General features: G+C 36.6%; 2 protein-coding genes across 3 annotated transcripts; one reads left to right on the top strand and one right to left on the bottom strand.

The window, feature by feature from the left end:
* Positions 1–455: 455 nt before the first annotated feature.
* On the bottom strand, positions 456–11459 carry LOC121409075 (40S ribosomal protein S5). Of its 2 annotated transcripts, none has more exons than XM_041600882.1 (6): positions 11380–11459; positions 3712–3853; positions 3014–3223; positions 2288–2416; positions 1457–1555; positions 456–642 (listed from the first exon to the last, which is right to left on the bottom strand). In XM_041600882.1, the coding sequence occupies exons 2-6, from the start codon at positions 3838–3840 to the stop codon at positions 574–576; spliced, it is 636 nt and encodes a 211-aa protein (XP_041456816.1). In that variant the 5' UTR covers positions 3841–3853; positions 11380–11459; the 3' UTR covers positions 456–573. The 2 variants fall into 2 exon arrangements, with proteins under 2 accessions (XP_041456816.1, XP_041456817.1); XM_041600883.1 differs by lacking the exon at positions 11380–11459 and adding an exon at positions 11050–11072.
* Positions 11460–16316: 4857 nt separating this feature from the next.
* On the top strand, positions 16317–23593 carry LOC121409074 (surfeit locus protein 2-like). The gene is made up of 6 exons (XM_041600881.1): positions 16317–16459; positions 17288–17445; positions 17960–18063; positions 19047–19211; positions 20687–20820; positions 21573–23593. Exons 1-6 carry the CDS (start codon positions 16355–16357, stop codon positions 21687–21689), a joined length of 783 nt encoding a protein of 260 aa, XP_041456815.1. The 5' UTR covers positions 16317–16354; the 3' UTR covers positions 21690–23593.
* Positions 23594–24386: the final 793 nt, after the last annotated feature.

Here is a 24386-nt window from a genome sequence, read left to right as displayed (position 1 = left end):
TGAAAGCCAAGAGTTTGGTGAAAATAAATTGAAGAAAACATGATATTACTAAATTTCCTTTTTATTTTTAGACAGATTTTGCAACAAGAAATATGGACAAAATAGCCCAAATTCGCAAAGGTGGTTACTTCCAACTGTACAAAACCATGGACTATGCAGATTTCATATATCATCATGCTTCATTCAAACATGAATTTCACACCCTTTGCCAAAAGCACACATTTATAACTTTTCTTGGTGTACGTGATGAAATAAAAGTAATGTGCGCATAATCTGTATAGTCCGTGGTTTTGTACCATGGGACAATTGAAACCACTGACTTATGTAAATCAGGCCAAAAGGTTGATTCCCCCCCATATAGAGCACCAAAATGACAGGGGACTGTTGCTATCCAGTGCATTATCTTCATCTCCTTTTCACAGAAAACAATACAAAATATACAGAAACTCTATGACTGCATTTTTTTATGACTGATTTATTTAATTGACATGTACAATGTATGAGATACTCTAATAAGATGTAATGTGCATCTCTTGATGCCGAACCAGCCCACAGCAATGATGAAGTTCCTTCTTAACGGTTGGACTTTGCAACACGCTCAAGTTCATCCTTCTTCTTGATGGCGTACGAGTTGGAAGATCCCTGGATGAAAAAAAGAAAAGACCATTTCTAAAATTTGGTATTTGCATCAATCATGGAAGTTCATTGAAATACGTTAAAAGAATTTTGGTATTATACACATAACTACACAAATCCGCAGTGACCTAGTGCATGATTTTGTACCCCCACCTGGTTATTGGTTAACACCTCTTTAGCACATGGGAGACTAAAATGTTTGTACAAACCATAACAATTATCAAATGAAACACAGGTCACACTGCAAAGTTAGATCTGTTGGGATGAAAGAATGATTTGCATATTCTGGTTTGAAACAATGTTTGAGTTTGGCGATTATTACCCTTATTGACTTATGCAGTCTATAATAGTAGTACAGATTAGGCCGGAGTCACAGATTACAGAACCCCTGGATGCAATTAGATTTTGGTGTTCCATGACGAGTCTGATGCAATCAGGTCCGGTGTAATTTGTATACTTATTTTCATTTGATTGCTATTCTTGTGGTTTTTCCCATCCCATTCTTCTGATGAAATATGTGAGTTGCATAAATCATGATCATGAATTCTGACAATAAAATGTTTTGTAGTTGTATTTTAGCTTTCTCGCATTACATTCAAATTAAAATCTTATTATACCAATGAAATTATACTTTGAAGCATGAACAGCCTATCTTATTTTTCAATTTTTTCATCCAGATTCATTGGTGTCTCTGTTCTACAAATTTCTGAAATATATCTATGAGAATACTAAATTTCGAAAGGCACAACACCAGCTGATTCCGGAACAAAAAATTAAGACAAGACTCAAAATGATTTATATGAAGAGTAGAGGAAATTACCTTGGCAGCATTGATGAGTTCATCAGCCAAGCACTCGGCAATGGTCTTGATGTTCCTGAAGGCTGCCTCACGAGCTCCGGTGCAGAGCAGCCAGATAGCCTGAAAATTAATTATTAATAGTAACTTTAATATGGTAAATTAATAAAGCACACTTGGTCTACAATCAACCTTTAACCTGCATGTGGTCAAGCTTCATTTCATCTACAACCAGTTTGTTAAATTACCATTTAGTCACTTTTCAAACAAGCCTCGTAACCGGTTTGGCTTATCCCATCTAGCCCGACTTACTTAGGCTTATTTTCACTTAGCTATGATGATCATGAAATAATAATTACACATTAGATGAAGTGGTGATTAGCCAAACTGGTCATCAGAACATAGACCAAGTGCCAGTTCAAGTGATATATACAGGTCAGAAGGGTTTAGCATGAAAATGAATATAGAAAGCCATCAAGAAAGCAAACCATCAAATCAAGGAATTATCTATTTCCATGGGGAATTTAACACCATTTGGATGTAAATCTCACATGGTCGAATTATGGCAGATCAAGATTTATGACTAGCAGACATCTGACTTTACTGGAAAATGCCTTATGGTGAAGTCATAGTCTCACTTTCCCCTGCCTCACAACTCAAATTAAAAATATGATCACTATATGCCCACGTTTCAAATAATACCTATGTTACATGATGGATGTTTTGATCACTGCTGCAAGACATTTAACTTATTCCCTATCAAGTAATGTTTGTATTTTGCAGGGTTTTTTATAAGGTCGGAAAAGGCTCTGACAATCTGTAAACAAACTTTTCAAACTAGAGTTGGTTGTTTACCTGGTTGACTCTCCTGAGTGGAGAGACATCAACGGCCTGACGACGGACAGTACCAGCCCTACCGATACGGGTAGAGTCCTCACGAGGTCCACTGTTGATGATGGCGTTCACAAGAACCTGCAGTGGGTTCTATCGATTTTAAAAAAATACGAGTACAAGAAAACCACATTAGCTGGTGTAAGTAAAATCATTTTATTGTCTTATTCATGCTACATCTTCTTATTCCATGCATCTTCCAAGAATTAGAATGTTCTGTAACCTGATTAGCTGAAGTTGGTTGAAATGCCATGAAGTGGATTGCACACTGCTCCCCAGAGTTCAGAACATGTGACAATTAGAATTGCACCGAGGTCAAAATTGGGTTTGAGAAAGGGATTTATTATAGTTAGGCACAAATTGCAGGCTTCTATCAGCAAATGAAATGCAGACCTGCCAACCTGAAAAAGAACATTTCAGTATTTTTAAAGCTCAAAATCAGTATTTCGGTGAGGAAATCAGTATTTTAAAAAAAATACCATAGGACAAGGCATAAAGCTGAAACTTTAGAAATCAGTATTTTACATGAAACAAACAGTATTCTTCTCACTTTTCAGTACTAAATAGTGAAAATCAGTACTACTTGGCAGCTCTGGAAATGGAAAACTCCTCTTTGCAGTTAAAAAAATCTAGAAAAACTGGCAAGCATCTGAAAATGTGAATTACATAATGAATTAACACCAATTATACCTCTCCAGTGAGCAGGTGGATGATCTCAAAGGCATGCTTGATGATTCTCATAGTGAGCAGCTTCTTGCCATTGTTCCTGCCATGCATCATCATGGAGTTGGTGATGCGCTCTACGATGGGACACTGGGCCTTGCGGAACCTCTTGACCTGGTAGCGACCAGAGCTGTGGGGGAGGTACTTGGCATACTTTTCCTTCACTGGAATGTAGTCCTACATTGACAAACAGAAATCTTCATCAAATCACTATCTATGCGATAAATTCATGGTTGCTTTTTGTTTTTCCATTAATCTTTTAGTCTTTTTCATATTTGTATCTCATGCAAGTTAATGAAAGAACAATGAGATGGTCCTTTTTTGGTCTTTTATGTTGTCAGAGTGATAATAAAACCAAACTAAGAAAACAAGGTTACATTACAACAAATAATGAAAACTTATAATCAATTAAGTAAATCACTTGCAATTTCGCACAAATTCAAAATAACCTGAAAAATTTCATGTTGCTTTTTACAACACAATACCTATATCAACTAAGGGAAGAGAACTAACAGGATACCTATAAAGTGAAGAGAATTAACAGGATATCTATTAAGTGCAACAAAAGATGCAAGTAAAGAATAAAGTGACATTTGAATAAAAAAAAATAAATGAATATTGGGTTGTTGGCTCTCCTGTAAAGAGAAGTTGCTCCAAAAACTTACAGTCAAGCTGATGTCACTGACTTGGACTTCATCACAGCTCCATCGGCCAAACAGCTTGATCTCTGGCATCTCAGCAGCCACTGGAGCTGGTGTGCCTCCAGCAATTTCACTTGACCAATCTTCTGCCATTTTTGTAATGAGCCTGAAAAAAAAATGACAAGAGTCAGTGTAGTGAGAACGATAAATCACTCAGAGCATGTAACTATTAAGCATAATCTGCATAAGCCCAAGTAAAAAAAGAAAGTAGTTGATCGTCCTCGCGCGCATCTATTTTGGCCGCGGCATGGAAATTTTTGATATTTACTATTTTCAAAAATTGGCTAAAAAAAAAAATCGTGATGTTCCTTTTTTGATGTTCCCTTTTTCATTGCAGCATCAATTTTCTTGATATTTACTATTTTTCATGGCTGCTGAATAGCGAAAAAATCACAAAATTGGCGAGCGATTTGCTCTCATGTGTTTTTGGAACTCTCTCGCAACTTCAAAAACAATTGCAAAGTCCGATATCGCCGTAACTGCAAGAAAGAAAAAGATTCTGATTTGTTTTTCTATTGGAATTTTGAAGATACCATCTTAAATTAGCGTGAAAATAAGGTTTGCAAACTTGGGGAAGATCACGGATTTCTTCATTTTTAGTGCAATTTCGGAGACCCCGCCTCCTGAATCTGAACTTATCCGTCGCATGCTTTGGAAATATGGCGCAGAAAAATCAATTTTAATGACGTAAATTTGTATTTCGGCGGGGTTTTTGGTGAGTGATAGCACCTGTACTTCGATGTGTGTTACGGTGATTGACTACTGCTTGTTGTGAATGTGACTCTGTTGGGTAATGCATGATTTGTGTGCTGGGATGATGTTATTGTATCTAAGTATATATATATATATATATATACATTTCTACTCATTTATTAGTAATATTGAGCATGCATCGATCACATATTTCGAGCTTGACATGGCCTGACAACGATTTTAATAAAAAATAGCAAAAAAAATAGGAAATAGCAAGGACCTCCCTCATCACTGATGTCAAAAAAAGGGCCGAGAAAATGCCTCCTTGTTTTTAAAAAAAATAGTAAGATAGCAAATCGTAAGGACCTCCCTCATCACCGCTCTCAGAAAACCAGGACGATCAACTACTTTCTTTTTTTACTTGGCCTAAAACTATGCAACCCACAGAGCAACTGTTTTCTGATAGAATTGAAATATCTTTAAGTTGTAGGAAACAGGCCTTCCCATATACTCAAATTAAGTATAGAAGACCCCGAGTCATTTTGATAAATTTTAATTTATGAACAGCTGGTTACTGGTTATTGGTGTTAACCAGCAAAAGGGGGAGGAGACAACATGAACAACAAAAAATTTCCCCCAAAGTTGCAGGATTTTCACATTTAACAATTTAATAGCCTACAGCTAGAATCTAGATAAACCAGTAGTCTATTTATTTATTATCTATATTTTCCTTGAAATTTTTAGTTGGAACTTGGAAACTCAACTGACATTCCCTTCTTTCTTGACTTTAAAAGAAACTATAGCTAGGTCTATTAATTTCTTTACTTTCTTGCTCTTTTTTTTTCCTCTACTAGGCAGGACAACAAGAATTTCAAAATGTGTTTGTTGTCCCCAAGAATGATATCAAAAAATTTCTTAATATCTAATTTGTCATGTGAAACCACTTAAAACTTACGTAAAATTCATTTAAACTGCAAAAAAGAGCAATTTCATAGCACCAACATGGGTCGAAAAAGTCATAGACATCGCGGGTCCCTGTTAATGCACTGTCCTTACTATCGATAGTTTAAACGATCACGATGTGCTCGCTAAATGCGCGCGCCCGTCGGCGTCTGCTAGCCGTCCTCTGCTGTGACTCTCAAATAGCCCCGCATGTGCGATTTTTAGTCAGATCGTCCCATATGCTGTTTTTCATGTTAGTACATAGATGCGTGCGCGTTTTTTGCGGACGCAGATCATGTACCCATCTCCGTCGTCTGCTACGGCTCTCTATATCAGTCCCAACTTGTGAAATGCGTTTTCATAGTGTATTTTCATTTGGTCTACATGCAGTTTACCCACTTGTCATTTGGTCTAATGCCAAATGGGCTAAACCCATTTGGTCTACTAAATTGCCATTTGGTCTACACTTGGTCTAATTCTCATTTAGCGAAATGTCCAGTTGGTCTAATTTCAGCATAACCTACATAATTATATATTTTTTTTACTTTGTCAAATACTGGTACATAAAATTGGCTTTATATCATGCAGTTCCACATTGTAAATATGTATATTCATTGGTTCACATGCAATTTGCCCACTTCTCATTTAGTCTAATGCCGAATGGGCTAAACCCATTTGGTCTACACTTGGTCTAATTGTCATTTTGTGAAATGTCCAGTTGGTCAAATTTCAGCACAACCTAGGCTACTTAATTATATTTTTTAACTTATATACATATATTTTAGTCTATAAACATATACCAAATGGGCTTGACCCATTTGGTTTAAAAAAATTATAATTGCCATTTTGGTCTACAATTTGTCTAATTTACATTTGGTCTACACTTGAACTAATTTTGAGTAAAGTCCAGGGTCTAATTTCAACATGACCTACATCATTGTGATTTTATACTTTGTGAAATATATATTTTTTTCTTTATATAATTTCATTTCACCTTATAGTTTTAGCATTGGTTTCCAAATAAATAATACTTGAACAGTGGCATAATCATGATAATGGAGCCAAAAGTTTTGAAAGGTGTATCGGGTAAATTTATAAAGTTTTAAGCAGAAGCAAACAACAAAAAATTGTTGAAGCGGGGGGGGGGGGCGGTGTTGATTAATTTCTTTTTATTTTCCAATGCCAGATCAATCTTTGTTTTTGCTTGCTAGTTTTTTTTTAAATGATATGTTCTGTTCTCTACAATTTTTACTAATGATCCTTTTTTTACTTATCATTTTTTTTCAGGCACATTCGCACCCGAACCGACTCTACAAGGGAAGAGAAGGAATTATTGAACCCCTTGAGAATATACAGGTCAAGGGCTGTAATAGTATACAGGGGCACTTCCTGGGAGTTTAATTTCATTTTAATTATGTGTTTTCAGGATTTTTTTTAGGATATCTAACATTGCAGTGAATTTTTGGAAAAAAAACATATATCATATATAAAATAGATATAGTTATTGCATATCAGAATGTTATTTTTTTCTTGATGTTTTCTCAATAACTCTAAGCTGTTATTGATGAATTCTTTCTTGAAACAAAAATAAGCAATTTATCCAAACATGTCAGTTTCATTTTGTAGACATATGCATTGAATTTACCAATTCAGAATATAAGGTATGCAATCTTTCATAAATGTTGATTTTTATCACTAGTGGATCTGGGGGAGGGCACATCTAGCTCAACCCCACCCCCCTTTGAGAGCTACAGTCAAGATGTAATGAAAATGTGAAATTTTCATCAAAGAATGCCCCCCCATAAGGCCCTTTTTTGCTTGACAAATTTTCATCCTGAAAATGTGCCCCCCGCCAGGAAAAATCCTGGATCCACCACCCCTGGTTTTGATTTAGTTTACATGTATTTTTATTTTGAAAAAAAAAAATTTTCCTAGAGATTTATAAACAGCATGATTTACACTGAGCATTTCATACACTTTGTGCAGAAGAAATATTGTCTTGAGAAATTTGGTTATTGAATTATGGAAGATATCTTTTGGAAATGAAATTACTTTATTACAGTTATTTCTTACATTGTATTGTCATTTTACTTGATAGAAATTCATTATTTTTTATAAGCATGACAGTGTTATAAATTCATATTTGCTAAATTGTAATAATCATTTTGATGTTCCTTCATCTTCATGAAAGTATGAATTCTACCGTAGTCATCTGCTTCAGTCTGCCCAATGCAATGGTTACAAAGGGCCTAAGCATCCCTTGTCATTTTTCAATAATTAGTTAAGTCAGTAGTCAAGTAAGAGGTCAGACAGTTTGGCTGTATTATATTTGTTTGTCTTACTAGTGTCAATTTACTAAACTTTTTCTGCTTGTGATTGAACCACCAAATTGCCAAATAGTACCATTTTGTTGGGCAGACATTAACATTGACTAGAGGACTTACTTTCCAAACCAACCTAAAGATAATATGATACTTCATGTATTACAGGGGTATATTGCCTTCATTCCATTGTTGGGATGTATGCCATAGGCTGGGTAATATCATCTAACTTGTCCTGGAATAATCATTCTCTATAACAAGTTCACAGACAAACGGAGATTCCACTTCAGCCACTCTCATTTGAACATCCTGGCATTGGTGGGGGAAGCCAAAAATTTTAGGGGGGAACCGCCAAAATCTTTGACCTCCCCCCCCCAAAAAAAAAGATAGTGACCAAATAATATCTTCGGGGGGGGGGTACAGGAAACAAAATTGAAAATTGGCAAGCCAAAAAAAATTAAAAAATAATGTTATCAACAAAATTTTTTTTTGGGGGGAATCGTCCCCTCCCCACCTCAAATTTAGGGGGATACGTCCCCCCCCCCCCACTTCCACCGCCTATGATTCCTGGTGCTTGGAGATCTGCAAAAGGCATGCTATAACATCCACTTAAGTTCCATTTCCTTTCATGTTTTTTCCTCTTCTTAGTGAGCATCTCCAAGTGTTCATATTTTTTCAGTGTCCTTTTTTAGATTGATCAAACTCAGTTTTATTACCTGATAAAATTCTATCCCAAGAATTGAACACTTTGATCAAATTTGGTTATTTCACCTTAATGTTAAAGGAGAATGAAACCATTGGAACAAGATAGCTTGTGTGAAAACAGAAAAATCAAAGAAAGAGATCAACAAAAGTTTGAGAAAAATCGGACAAATAATGAGAAAGTTATGAGCATTTGAATATTGCAATCACTATTGCTATGGAGACAGCAAATTGGCAAAGCGACAAAGATGTGTGATGTCACTTGTGAACAACTCTCCCCATTACTTTAGTATATATTTTACTTGAATTGCCTCTTTTATCACATCTATCCATAGATCATGTGTTCTTTCTACACGAGGGCATGTAATACATATTTGTTAAGAATACATCATGGATAAAGAGTTTGTATCATCATAAGAAAAAGCAAAAAGAGATATTTTGAGGGTATTTTATAGTCCACCAAAGGGAAAGTTGTTCATCAGTGACATCACACATCCTTGTCGCATTGCCAATGGGAGGATATCCATAGCATTAGTGATTGCAATATTCAAATGCTCATAACTTTCTCATTATTTGTCTGATTTTTCTCAAACTTTCTTTATTCTTATTCTTTGATTTTTCTGTTTCTACACAAGCCTATTTGTTCCAAAGGTTTCATTCCCCTTTAAATAAACTGACAATATATAACTGAAAATATATAATAAAAGGCAAAATAATAATTATGAGAAAAATAATAAAGAAAAACAGTTACTCAAATCAAATTCACTCAAAACCATACACTAATGTACTCTCCTCAAAAATCAGTTCTCACTTTTAGGTATTGATCATTCATTCAGTCAATAAAATAATAAAAAGAGACAGGAGGTCCTCCTCAAAATAAACAGTGTCTCACATTCATTCTACACATTAAGAGTAAAATCAGTTTGTATCTTTTGTGGGATTTGTTTTTATGTAAATCTGGATTCTTCTTGTTAGTAGGGCCTTAGGTCACTCTGACTTGAACTTAAAACTTCCAATCTCAAGAAGGCAAGATATATCTCAGTAGATAGTCATTATCAAGATGTTTAGGAGTTCAATCTGGTGGTGAGGTTATTCATGATGGCATCTGATATTCTGGCAGAAAGAATGAGAAATAAAAAAGTGCATAAATACAATTATTTATTTTTTCAATGCAAATTAAATTAACGAGTCATTCAAGATAGTGTGTATTTTTTAGAGGGGGGGGGGGGGTGATGGCATGACAAGTTTTTAGTCCAAATTATTTTTATCTTCATTTTTTTTCCACTTTGTATTACCATTTATTCAAAAATTGCAATAAACATATTAATAAATGAGTTTTAATCTAGTTGGCAAAAGAAAAACCAGTGGCGGCGGCAGTGCAAAGAAAATGCCAGTAAAAGGCAATAAAGCACTGCATGTGTCTGAGTGACTGACTGACACCACGGCACTGACAGTGAGGTGAATGTTCATTTTCCAGTGCATGCACATTATTGCCCCATCATATTCACTCGTTTTCAGAAAAATATTTAGTTATCCCTCATTTGACCATGATTATCTCCTTCATGTCATTACTCTGGTGTTTATTCATGATCTTAAATTCAGGAAATCATTTAGCAAACAAAGAAAACAAGCATTTCTTGACTGTGATTCCGTGTGATTCAAGTTCAATTTCATTTCTGTGTATCACACGTACGCACGTACGTGACGTAATCTTGATCTCTAATCTTCTAATTGTTATGTTAATTAATCATCCCGTGCGCGCGATTAAAATGGCTCGAAATTCGACCAAATTCAAGGGCAGCTCAGCTTGTAAACCTCACTGAGAAGGGCTTCCACAGCCCTTGCGATTCCCGCGCTTCAATTTAACTGCAAGACACAGAAAGGAAATCAATTCAAGTTTCACAATCAACGGAAAATCCAGAACACTTCGAGACCCATTTTGCAAGAAATACAACTAAATAAGGTAAGAATTGAGAGCAACTCAAGACATTTTTGACTTACCGACACTTTCATGGTTATTTTTGGAAGATTTCATGGAATTTGGGGCACGAAAATGACTTCGGTAGCTCGCGAAAGTCCTATGCATTACGATGACATATTTTTCATCGCACGGGAGGATAATCGCAAAGAGAAAATATCATATTCATCTGCGCTGACAGGGGCTTAATTTTGACGATATCGCATCGCTATGCGATTTCACTCATTGACAAGCGGACCAAACTTACGTACAAATTTTGAGCACTTCCGCGACAGCGCCATCTAGTGACTACGGCCGTGCCTACCTCTACAAAAATGAAGATGTAGAAAAAATAATCTACAGAGATCAGGGTCCCGTAACACCGTTAGCAATTGATCGCACGCTTGATTTTCACGATTGTACGTTATAGTCAATGGAATCAATCGTAGAAAAATATTTTACGATCATTGCTAACCTGTTATGGGACACTGGTTTCTTTTTCTATTAGTACTAGTAGGCCCTATTAGTTTATCAGGATTTCACTTTTTTTCAGGCTATTTGATCTACATGTCCCAGTTTTGCAGGCCTAGAAATCTCCGGGCTTTTTTCTCTCCAACCTCCCCCTCCCCACCATAGGAAAACAAAATCGGGCTAAATAAAGCGACAATTAATCAAATCCTCCAATACATGATGCATTCACACACGCGCGAAGCACAGGCACGATCCCATTCACTTCCACATGTCCATATGCAACAGCATGCAGCACCTCTCACTCGTATAGCGTAGACATGTCATGAATATTTGTATCGGCAATGCACTGCACGGAAAGTCAATCACTCAGCTTCTCTGCTAATTTAAATAACAAATTTACCTCACTTTCACAACATTCAAATAAAAAGGGGGCAGAAAAGGTTAGGTGCGATTTAAAATGTGTCAGCGTACTGTATTTCATTCTATAACACAGTAAATTTTACATATTTTATTAACAAATTTCACGAATTCGTTTCCATGTCTTACTTGAGAGCGTGCCACACGGAAAAAGACTGAAGCTAGTGCGCCAGCTATCGGCAATGAATAATTACAGAGCGCTAGGAAATAGGTTATTGAGATATATTATTACTTTGCATGCACAAAAAATATACATCGGCTGTTGCGGCTGTTATGGTCATTTCATAGAAGGCCGGGGAAGGGGGGGGGGGGGCCGTAAAGGCGGAAAGGAATGAAAACCGGGGGAGAGGGAAAAGGTGAAAGAGGGAAGGAGATGAGAACAGGGGAAAAGGTAAAAGAGGAGGAATTCAGACAAGTCGATCGAGATAAAAATGTTATTAAAAAATGATTCTTTCATGTCATAATAATGAAATTTTCCCTTACGCTTCGCGCCGCTTGCCTACTCGTTGAGATAAATATCTTGTTCAAGGGGCTTATTAAAATGGGGTTTAAAATATCTAGTTTTTACTCGTTGAGATAAATATCTTGATCAAGGGGCTTATTAAATGATGGGGTTTTAAATATCTAGTTTTTAAAGGACAAGTCCACCCTAACAAAAAGTTGATTTGAATCAGAGGAGAAAAATCCAACAAGCAAAACACTGAAATTTTTATCAAAATTGGATGTAAAATAAGAAAGTTATGACAAATTTTAGTGCATTAGATATTGCTGGCTTTGTTGCAACTTATTTAATTATAAGGGAGACATATTATTCACACAAGTATGAAATAATGAAAAAAAAATATGATTTTATGTAATAACATAAGAAAACGGAAAGTGGAGATGTGACATCATCAGCCCACTTAATGAATATTCATGACGACTGTTTTCACAAAATTTTGCTAAACTTTCAAATTCAATAACTTTGTTATAAATTTGTTATCCGATTTTGATGAAATTTTCGGCATTTTGCTCAGTGAATCCTACTTTATGTAATAAATATTTTCAGCCGGACCATCCCTTTAAGTGACTTTAAAATATGTTCAATAAAATGCCTCGTTTTAGAATCTGTATCAATTTTCAGCTCGCGCTACGAGCTCGCATCAATATATTTTGTCAAGTATTATATATCCTCTTTGTACATTCCAAATTCCTTTTCAGGCGGATCCAGCTATAGGGGGCGAATTAGGGGCCGCGGTTTCACTATTTGGGCTAAAAAACGGGGAAGAAGGAAAAAAGAAGGGATCGAGAATAAAAAGGTGCATGAAGGAGAGGATAAAAATAAAGAGGAAATGATAAGAGGAATAAAAAAAAGTGAATGTAGATTATGTGAATTAGGAAAAGGAGTGGGAATTCAGACATCGTCCAGGACACTATTTATACAGTGCGTCCCCCCCCCAAAAAAAAAACTATACACTTTTTAAATGGCTGCCAAATATATATATAAAAAAATCTATCACTGGGGGGAACACTATATATATGGAAGCCAATAAAGTCAACTTTCAAATGACACAAAAAAGTTGGAAAACTATTCATGCTTGAGCGACACTGCACACAGTGAAACAAAGGGTATATATGAAAATTAGGCTGGGCCGGAATTAGCCTACCATGCCAGTTTTTGAGAAGTTAATCCTTTGGAACTTGCAAAGTAAAGGGAGTTGTGATAACCATAATAACCATGACCAGTTTTGGTTGTCCAAGCAAATTCCATTATTGTTATATAAATTTAACTTTCATGTATGAGCTAGTGATTACAATTTTTTTGCAGCATTGTGGATCTCGGCATTGTGTGCATACGGGAGTCGGGATAATAGGGGATGAGAAAGTGGGAGAAGTAGGTTGATGGAATAAGGGTCAACAGAACATTTAGCCCCCCCCCCCCGGCCCTCCCCTCCTGTTGATAGAACGATTGCTATTGTCATGTTAGTCCACCTCCTGGACTGTTGTTATTTTGTACGACACGACTACCAAACACCCAGCACACTACAACCCTAGTCTGCTATGCAGACTCTGAATGGCTCGTGAGGTGGGATCTGCTACTGGTTTGCGAAGCAAACCAGCCTGAAAGGGTGAGCGTAGCGAGCCATTTGCAGCCTCAGTAGACCTAGTCTGCTGTGCAGACTCGTTGAATCAGCTAAGGTATACACACTGCAGATGTGGGTCTACATTTGTAGACTACTACAACCCCATAACAGTACACGCATACACACACCCTGAATAGTCATATGAAACGATTTTTTTTCGGGGAAAGTGAATCAGTGGGTAAGGTGAATCACTGGGGGTAAGTGAATCAGTGGAGGGCGCGGGCCCGGGCGTGTGTGTGTTGGTTATAGTTTGCCCAATCAGTAAAAATCGTCCAGGACGTGGACTATTGTCATGTACGCGTGAAGTCCGGATGGCCAGAGCTAGAGCATGAATGTTGATTTAATGATAAATTCTGAAGGGCATCAACTTTAGTGTCAATCATTAATTCTAATCAACAATAATTATCAATAAAACAATGGGCAATGTGATCATAATCAAACATTCATTTTTTCAACAAATTATTTCATAAAACATCAATCAGTCAATTTCTTGATAATCATTCCATAAAAAAACTGACCGTCAGCAGCTGGACACTTAGCAGTTAAGTTTTGAATAGGGTACAATCCCGGGGGGGGCACTCAGTATATAATGCATAATGGGTATGTGCCGCGGAGGGGACCCCCATTTTTACACTCAAATTTCCGTTCCAAGGCATAGCATTTTTGCCTTGTTGAGAAAAAGAACAAAGAAAGCCGCTCCAAGGCATAGCATTTTCTTCTTATCGAGAAAAAAGAAGAGAGAAATCCGCTCCAAAGCTTCGCATATTTTTCGTTACGCCGCTCCGATCGCGTTGAATGAGCTGCAATTTTGGTGAAAAGCGGCCGCAGAGCTCCCCGGCGGAGGCCGCGCTAGCTGCATCATGCACGCATGACCGTTCCGTAGGGATGAATACGCGCTCACACGCTGGCGATCCGTTCCAAGGACCCCCGTTTTCACAAACATTTGTCGTTCCGAAGCCCGTTCCGAGGACCCTCCTTTTTACAATAAGCCCGCTCCAAGGCCCCCGTTTTTTGTCTCGCCCGCGGCACACCCCCACCACTTTTTTTGTCGAGTGCCCCCCCCCCGGGGGTACAATCCAGGAAGTGGGATAGAGAGAGGGGGAGCCTGAGAAATGGAGGTGGTGGGCCGGGGTACATGACTTATAAAATGACAAAAAGAAGAGGAATGCATGCACTTTTAAGTACCAAGTCTTTGTCTCGGCCTCTTGCTTATAACAGATACCATCAGTGCCACAGGGCCATCACATTATTCCGACTCTCGATCACGAACACACTGCTGAGGTCCACAAGATATGCTACATGAATTACAAGTCCTGTTCACTCATGCATAAAAATTCAATTTAGTAACTCATGATCGCAATTTGCCTAAGAAACCAAAACTTATCTAACTCATCAATTTAGTACCCGTAGCTTAATTATTTTCCAAATGACTCCACTAAAAAACTGATTCATGCCCGAGCCTGTATCCGAGTCTCTCAATGCAGGATGGGAGAAGGCCGGGGGCCGGGGGAGATGGAGGGAGTCACGGTTGCTAAATGTTCTATAATTATCCCATCAACGTACTTCACCTATCTTATCCCCTCTTCTCCTGACTCTCATGAACACTGCTGAGATCCACATGATAAAGTCAAAATGCTGCACTAAATTCATGGGCTCATGCATCAATCAAATTTTAATTTAATAACGCATGAAATTTTCTCAAACAACAAACTGGTCACAATTGATTAATTAATTCGTCACGAAACCGACAACTTTGCAAGTTCCAAACTGAGACAAAAACCGACATGATGGAAGACTAATTCCAACCCAGCCTAATTTTCATACCCTTTGTTTCAGTGGACAGTGCTCGCTCAGACATGAATAATTTTCCAACTTTTTTTGTCATTGGAAAGTTGACTTTATTGGCTATTCACATATGTAAATCTTTTCCCCAAAGAGAGATATATTTTTTTAATTGGCAGCCATTTACTTTGTATAGTTTTTTTTTTGGGGGGGGACGCACCGCATCATATAATTTTTTCGCTCGATCGAGCTCCGTGCTCGCATTGCCATAATGATCGAGAAACAGAGCTAGAATTGTTCAACAAGGGCGCCTCCCGTTATACAACAAAAATATGGCTCGCATATTGAGCTTCATTTTTTGTTTGATTTCATCCTGTTAAAAAAAATGCTCAAGTTAAAATTTCCAGGGACCCGTTGCAAAACTGTTGCCATACAAAAAAAACTCTGGCTATTTTCCGCCAGAGTTTGAAATTTTCAATGGCATCATTTTATTTGCCAGAATTTTTGTTTATTTGCCAGAGATTTTTTAATGAAAAGTTCATGCAACTCCATGGCCCCAGGAGGCCAGGACTTATGTCTGAATATCAGAAATGTTCAGCTCACGCTGCGTGCTAGTCGCATTGATCGATGACGTTCGTCCGTTTATGATTCAAAAACTTTGAAAATCTCGTTTTCATCACCTTTTTTCAGCTGGCACTGCGTGCTTGCATTGTTTGAATATCTAGAACACAGGGAAAATTGAAATAAAAAGGGGAAATTAATTTAGAAAGAAAAAACGAAAAAGAAGGGAAATTTGAGGTGAAAAAAAGGAAGAGAAAAACAAGAAAAGGAAAGCAAGTACTAAAAAGTAGAATGACGTAGCCGGTACCCTTCTTTCTCTTTATTTCTCTATAATCTTTGAAAAAAAATCGATGGGCAGCCCGCGAACCGCAGCCCACAGTCTAGATGGGTGGTGTATATATGTTTTGGGCGTGGTCTGATCCCATGCAAGGAGCACGTGGGAGAATGAAGTTGCGCAATCAATCAAATGATATGCTGCACAAGATTGTTATCCTCATTAATCTGTTGTCTTTCGAGCATGTAGTACCGGTATAACGCGGTCTACGTCCATGCTCTAAGTTAGTTATCTTGCACGTGACATTATACACTCTTTGGTACTACTATACTGTACGGTACGTGTGTGTGCATATGTGACAATAATGGCCTCTCCAAAAAGACTCGAAGTTGATACAAAAGTGATTGATTTTATAAAGCTCTTCCCGTCGCTCAAAATAACAGACGATGCTTTCAGCAAAGCTAAGAAGGTAACCACAACACGTGTTGCATATTTGATAATTTGTGTTTGCCATTTTGAATTTTTTATTCTAATTGCGATAACTCCGGCCGATAACTACGAGAACAGCTAGATCTAGGCCTATATAAAGGCAGAGCTTCAACGACCATGCATTCGATTACGAGGTGTAAGTAACGTTTAAACTCGCGCTCGGGGCGCGGCGGCAGGATGTCGGCTGGTAGTGGTACCGGTATCGGCTGCCGGCTGGAGACAGTCGAACTCGGAACTAACCAGGAGGATTCTAAGTTCTAGAGAATAAAAATCATTTATACTGACGTATGCTTACTCTCGACGAAGGTACTCCTTCCCATTCATCTGTATGCAGTAAATGCACGGCCTGAAACTTTTGCCCCCGAGATTTCTATTTTCCTTCTATTTGTTCTAAATTTAGATCTAGGCCTAGCCCTATTAAAACTGTTAACGTATGTACATGGCATACAACTTCATTTCCGACATTTCTACGCTATCGATTTTATTTTTAAACAAGAATTCATCAAAAAAATGAGAAGAATATTATGAAAAGACGGAAGATCGAGACTTCCTATCCATGCTATCGTTCTTCGCCAACGTTACAGACGCATGTGTTGGCAACTGGGTGACTTTCTTAATTGTTTTGTGTGATATTGTTCAACCTTTCACCTACCAACTTGTCAGATTTTTCTTTTCTGTAAGAAATAGTTTTTATTTGGGCTGGATTTCCCTTTAAATTCATGCCTGCAATTCAGGGGGCAATGTATTATATGATTCAATAGAAATTGACAATATTTGCTTCTTTTTTTTGTTTGCATTTTGAATGAAGGTAACATGCAGTTTGACTGGTCATGAATTGCCATGCAGACTTGCTGAACTGGAGAAGTACACCAATGGCAAGAGGTTCAAGACTGCTCAGGACAGAGACAAAGACAAGTTTGAACAGTACAAGCCACACATTGTTCCTAGTACCAAGAAAGGAAGAGAGTAAGTTTTTTTTATATCAGGGCATTCATCAATTATAAGCAATGCTTTTGATGTACGCATATAGAGAAAATGGTGGAGGTCTGAAATTTGTGTTTTGGTGGGATCAGAGAACCAATGAAGGAAGGAGGGGGGATCTTTTCTCTATATTAAATTAACTTTGGTAAAGTAGATTGTGTTTTAATGGAGAGGCGGTGGAACATCAGGCTGAGACAGAGAAAGTGGAGGGCACCTTTTGTCTGCCAAACAATAGTTGCCCCTCCACTTTCATTGTGTGAGCCTGACGTTGCGCCGGCTCTGTATAGTTGAAATAGATTACTTGATGGTTCAATCAAAGTTATTAGGAAATATCAGTTATTTCTTGCATTGATAGAATTACTTCCATTCAGAGCTACATTTATTTATGCAAGTTCAATTTGAATTGAAATACATTTGTAGGCAGCAATAGGAGTTGGCTTTATTGCTCGAGGGAATATTATTTTGCTGATCAGACAAATACTATTGTTTTTCAAATCAGGAATCAGTTGTTCTGCACATTGACTGTGCGTCACATCAACCGTGTACCAGCTCATGTGGAACGTCATGTCAATGGAAGGAGGTACAAGAAAGCCCTAGAAAAATGTGAGTTGGAGATCATTTTGGGGGGTTTTAGAAAAGTAAGTTATTATTTGAAAATAATAACTATTTGTAATTAAAATTATTTTCATTGATGAACGGTGAACCCATAAAATAAAAAGTAATTAGCAGAGCGACGGTGTGTCAGCATCAAATCTTATACTCAAACATGGGCCTAGTTCATGAAATTTAGACATAATGGTAATTAAGTATTACCAAAAATCCTGCTTGAGTTTCAGGTCACATGACCAAGGTCAAAGGTCATTTAGGGTCAATGAACTTAGATTATGTTCGGGGAATCAAAGCGAAATCTTAACTAAGGTTAAGTTTTTTAAATGTCATAACTCTGAAAGTATATGGATCTACTTCGTGAAACTTGGACACAAGAGTAACCAAGCATTAGTGAATATCCAGCGTGAGTTTCAGATCATATGACCAAGGTCAAAGAACTTTGGCCATGTTGGGGGTATTTGTTGAATTGCCATCATAACTTTGATAGTTAATGGATTTAGTTCATGAAATGTGGACTTACGAGTAGGTAATCAAGTATCAATGATGTCTTGCACAAGTCTATGGTCACACAATCGAGGTCAAATTTCATTGAGGGTCAATGAACATAGTATTTTATCATCATATGAATGGTGTTTTTTGTAAATGATTATCCTATAGTTGTTTTCGAAGTCAGCACTGCTGCTATATTGAATCTCATAATGCAGGCGAGACTGTCAGAGGCACTCCGCTTGTTAAATAATATACAGGGAAATTCTCAATGGTTAATATTATTTTTCATACTATGATGAAAACATCAAGAAAATTGTTGTTGAGGATATCGAGTTTGGGCAGGGGAATAATGAATAACCTGCTATACTGGACTTGACGTGTATTCTTGAACAACGCAATCTGTACACTTTATGAATTATATTTTGTAGGTACATTTATGTCGTAAATCTGTGATAGTACTAATTATGTTCCTTGTTGCATTTTTTTAGATGAAGAATGCCAGAGACAAGGTATCAAATTCAAGCCTCTTGCACGGAGCAAGAAGAAAGAGAGTGATTCTGATTCTGATATCAAGAAGTATAGCCATCATGCCGACAGTGATACCAGTGATTCTGAAGATGAGTCAGATGACAGTATGAGTGATTTATACCCTCGTAAGTCAATTATTTCAAAATCTTCATTGATGTTAAAGTGGTTAATCAGTATAGGCTGACTTGCTTTTTTAGAGAGGGTAATGTTTGATAGTACTTGTTTAGTTTGGACTATAAAGCAGACATGACATCTAGCTTTGAGACCTTGGTATATCTGATGCAGCTCTGAATTCACAACAAGCTTTAATAACAAGTTGGAATGCTTTTCGCCTCTCCTTTGCAACCATCTCCCCCATTTAATGGCATTTGAAATTAGAAAAAGGCTTGGAAGAAATGATCATTTGCAAAACTCAAACTGGTGTGTAGTAGATCTGGATCTCAGCAGACTGAAAAGTGTGATCTTATGCCTCCTAGAAAGTCAAATATGAGATACCATAAACCACTTGTGTGATTTTACATACAACCATACAGACCTTATCCAAATCTGAGACAGTTTCACTTAATTTTCTATTCAAATTATAATTATTTTTTATTGAAATATACATATGATATCTATTTCAAACAAAAATGTGGCCAAATGTAGGGTTTTTTTGTCATTTTTTCGTTTTAAAAATTAAGTTAAATTTCACATGATTAAGGTCAAAGGTCATTCAGGGTCAATGAACTTTGTTAAGGGTATCAACATTGAAATCTTAACCAAGTATTAAGCTTTCCAAATGTCATATCTTTAAAAGTAAATGGATCTATTGCATGAAGAAACTTGGATATTGGGGTACTCAGGTTTCACTGATCATTTCAGGTGAAATGGTCAATAAACCTAAGTACTCTATTATTTTGCTTTTTGTGAAGAAATTATTCATTGTAATTTTCAAAATCGGCACCATTGCTACATGTATATTGAATCATGTAATGCAGGTGATGCAGGTGCAGGAAGTGTTCCACTTGTTGAATTTTATGGCACCATTCTTCCTAATGCTGGGTTAGATACCCACTTAAATATGAAGATATTGTATTTTTTCTTTTCTTTTTACTTTCAAAGGAGAAGGGAATGCTCCTGTGGTCATGAAAATGTCATATATTTAAAGGTTACTATAGAGAAGTGAGTCCAATGAGGACATTTATAATAATAATATTCCGCATTTATATAGCGCTTAATACATCAGAACGACGTCTCTAAGCACTTTACAGACATATTATTACCCCGGTCATCGGATCCTTGCATGCTCGCATACAATGTATGCGCCTTCTCCACTCACTGGGGAGCATTCCAACAAGAGTTCCAAGACTCAATTGCTAGGCATACTACATATAGGCTTTCACATCCTACCGGGTACCCATTTAACACCTGGGTGGAGAGTGGCAAAGTGTGGATTGACGCCTTGCCAAAGGACGCTAGGCCATGGTGGGATTCGAACACACGACCCTCTGATTACAAGGCGAGAGTCAGAACCGCTCCACCACAACGCTTCCACATTCTTTGTTTCAAGTACCGGTAATCTATATTCTTAGTTTCTCTTTTTTTTTCTTCTCTGAATCAGGAGAATATTTTGAGAGATTGCAAGATGGAGGAGAAGATGATGGTGACTCTGATTTTGATATCGAGAACAATGACTGTGGATTAAGTACTCAAAACGAATCTAAACCTACACCTAGTGGTCAAGCTAAACGAAAGGTAAGTACACTTTTGGTCATTAATTGTTTCCTTGCTTTATACTATTTGGACGACTCCATTTTTGAGCTCTGGATCACCATTCTTAAACTAAGTAAGTTTTCTCAAACTGCTTAAAACATTAAACAGTTTCCACTTCATTTGGCACTCCTGAGCTTTTATGTACATGAGCTGTCATTCAGAAGATAATTTTGGCCATGGCAAAAGATTGCTTTCTCTATATCCCACAGCATGCACTGTACCCCAGTACATGTTCATTTGCTATGTGTAATACCTTTGGAATCCACTCCTGTTTGGTCTTTTTCCTTAGACCCTGTTCATTTGGTGACAAAACATGGATTAGAATTGAAAAAAAAATCGAATTGAAAAAAAAATTCAGCCAGTATCATGATGAAAAAAAAATTGTGAGGCAGAGTGGATTTGAAAAATGGTGAGAAAGGGATTGGTTCACCCCTCCCCTTGTTGGCTTCGTTAAAGTTTACAAAAGTTTCAAGTATTTTAGACAGAATATATAAAGATTACTTAAAAGTAAAGGTATCTATTCAATCTGACTATTAACCATGTCCATGTATGTATAAATTCCACTATTGTAAATACCTCCAATGGTACCATTCAAAATGATATATCAGAACACACCACACCACATAGGCCTCAAAAACTTTCACAATTTGTCAAATATCCATTCATGACAAATTGGTCAGGCACTTTTTCTGTTAACATATGATCATTTGCTTTTCTGTCCAATTTATATACAGAATAAATCAAAGAAAGGAGGAAGAAGAAAGTTTGCCAAAACTCAATCAACAAATTTATCACAGAATGGAATGACTGAAAAGAAGGGGAAAAGGAGAAAAGGGACTGGTATGACATGATTTTAAAAGAAAGTTCATCTGATATCTGTTGCCATTTACTACATTTGCACAATTTTGTTATGTTGAAATAAGCAGAACATTATACCCAGGAGTAATTATGAACATACTTGTTTTGGAAGCAGAAGGTGGAGAAGATGAAGAAGAAAGTGTAGTGAGGCAGGCAAATTGATTAAAAAGCAAATATATTCTTGGTATTTAGGAGCAAAGTGGAGCATAAGTGAGTCCTATAAAAACCCTTTTTTAAATATATTAAAATACATTTAGGTCTATATGAATCTTAAAAGGAATATCAATGCAATATGAAAAATAATTATAATGGCAATTTTGAATATATTTAGATTGCAAAACCAAAGTCCTTAAATTGACCCATCTGTCAATGTTGAGTCATCCAAGACCCCTATATGTTTTTCAAAGATGCAGTGTTGTTAATTAAAAGAAAGTATATGTGAGTGGTGAAATCATGACAGGTCTTTATATCTGTAACTTACTGGTCAAACATTCCCCTCAAAGTAGACAAAAAATTGTGTTTAGACAAAATCTTGCAAAATGAAATGGCTGGTCATGTGTTGATAAGGGTATACTTATATATACTGTGACAATATTTCAAGGCTTCTCAATAGTGCTCAACTCTACCAACCTTCATTTATGTGTTTTGTATCTTGGGGTGGTTAACAAAGTATGAATTTAATTCACACTTGAATTCCTAGTTGTGTTAGGTATATATCAATTTGGTCTGATCATCTGATGATGCTCAAGTGAAACTTGCCACTGCTGAATTATTATTGAAATTTAACAATGAATTCACTTGTGCAGTGGCAGTTGAATGTGCATGCAGTTGATAGGTCTGTGTTTTAATACTTAAGTGGGCAGTGATCAAATCCCCCCTCTACAAAATCTCATGAATTGCAAGACTGCAAGATCTGGTAAAATTAAATCAATTTATTTTTTAAGTATGGTTCAATGATAATCCAACATTGAAAAGAGTTTCATTGTGTTTCATATGAGTCCATTTAATTTAATCCCTTTATTAAAGGAAGTTATTTTCCCCCCAGACGATGCATCCAAACATGATTTGCTCCATATATTTTCTCTTATTTTGCAAAACCTTTTATTTATTTATTATAAAGTGGAAAGGCTGTACTTTGTTACAATGCCATTCTTAATGTGCAGCACCTTTCAACTGAGTCAAGATCACACATTTCCCCACCAATATACAAGGTGCCGTGGCTGAGTGATCTAAGGCTCCTCACTAGATATTTTAAAGTCCAGGGTTTGATCCCAGCCAAAGGCATCTGTGCCAGTGAGCAAGGCATTTAATCAACAGTGCTCTTTTATCCTAAATTCAAGTAAATGGAAAAGTGTGTGGACTTGTTGAAATATTTTTTTTTATCCCAAACAGAGTGGAATCAAATGTTCTGACTCTTTCGGGTGTGTGTGACCTCACAAGTGGCAGAGCAAACAATTGGTGTGGATTAGGTGACCCTAATAGGGTGTTGCAAGAAATTTGGGTTTGATTGCAAGCTTCTTAATAGCAATGCAAATTCAATTGGCGATCCATTACAACTTAAGGTCGGTCCAGAGCAGCTGCAAATATGTAGTTTATTTGATTTGCAATCAATTGCTCCTCAAACTTACTTGCAACACCCCATGAATCTAATGAATTATTTCCCCCCTCTGCAACAATACACCCCAATTAGAGTAACTGATAAAGATGTAGAAAAGCAATTACCAAATTAAAGGAGATGCTTTTATCTGCATTCAGCTAATTAGTTATCCATGTATTGGATCAAAGAATCCACTGTTGACGACCTTCCTACTGACTGGTATGATTTAAGTCGCACCTTATTCTGTATAAAAAAAAAAGAATAGACCTTTAGATCTGTATTGTATTGTTAGTGCAATGTGCTTAATATTTGTCTCGCTCCTTGTTGGATTTCCTTGAGTGATATGAAAATGAAAGTGGTCATTGTCTTAAATTAATGCCTGCAAATAAATTAAATCTAATCATTTCATAACTGGAATGATTGAAGCAAGATATAATTTGTGTGTTCTGTCCACAATTACCCTGTCTCTAAAAAATGCTAGCATTTCCAGGATTTCATTAACAGTGTACTCTGGACCAAAAATAATATGATTTGATCAGATGAGATAAAATTAGACAAACAAAAAACTGAAGATTTCACAATTATTAGATAAGGAGTAACAAAGTAAGGACATTTCAAAGTTTGCATTATTTTGTTGAAACAGCTCTCTGCATGTCTTCATGAATATGTAGTGAGCAAGCTGATTGTATCATATCCTCACTTATTTTTTCTATTTTATTACATGAAATTATATTCGTTAAAATTTTGTCCACCAAGAATGAAAGAAATTTCATTGAAAGTTAATGTAATGCATGAGATAACTGCTGGAGATTATCTTGTTACAAGGTAGACATATCCACTTGAATGAAAATATGATATAATTATGATTTCAAGTACTAAGAAGAGGGATAGTTGGGACATGACATCATCAGCGTCCCTATTTTCACAAAATATTTCAATAACTTTGTTTGCTAATGTGTGGTGTAAATATAGTCCTATAATTTATTCATTTTTCTTAAAATCAAGAAATACAATTTTTGATACCAAGAATGGAGTATCTTTATATCAAGGAATGTGTTCCTTTATGTCAAGAAATAGAATAAAATGTAAAAAC

The sequence above is a fragment of the Lytechinus variegatus genome, chromosome 2 (assembly GCF_018143015.1).
Source record: "Lytechinus variegatus isolate NC3 chromosome 2, Lvar_3.0, whole genome shotgun sequence".
Classification (NCBI taxonomy): Eukaryota; Metazoa; Echinodermata; class Echinoidea; order Temnopleuroida; family Toxopneustidae; genus Lytechinus; species Lytechinus variegatus.
This window is presented reverse-complemented; position numbering and strand designations above follow the sequence as displayed.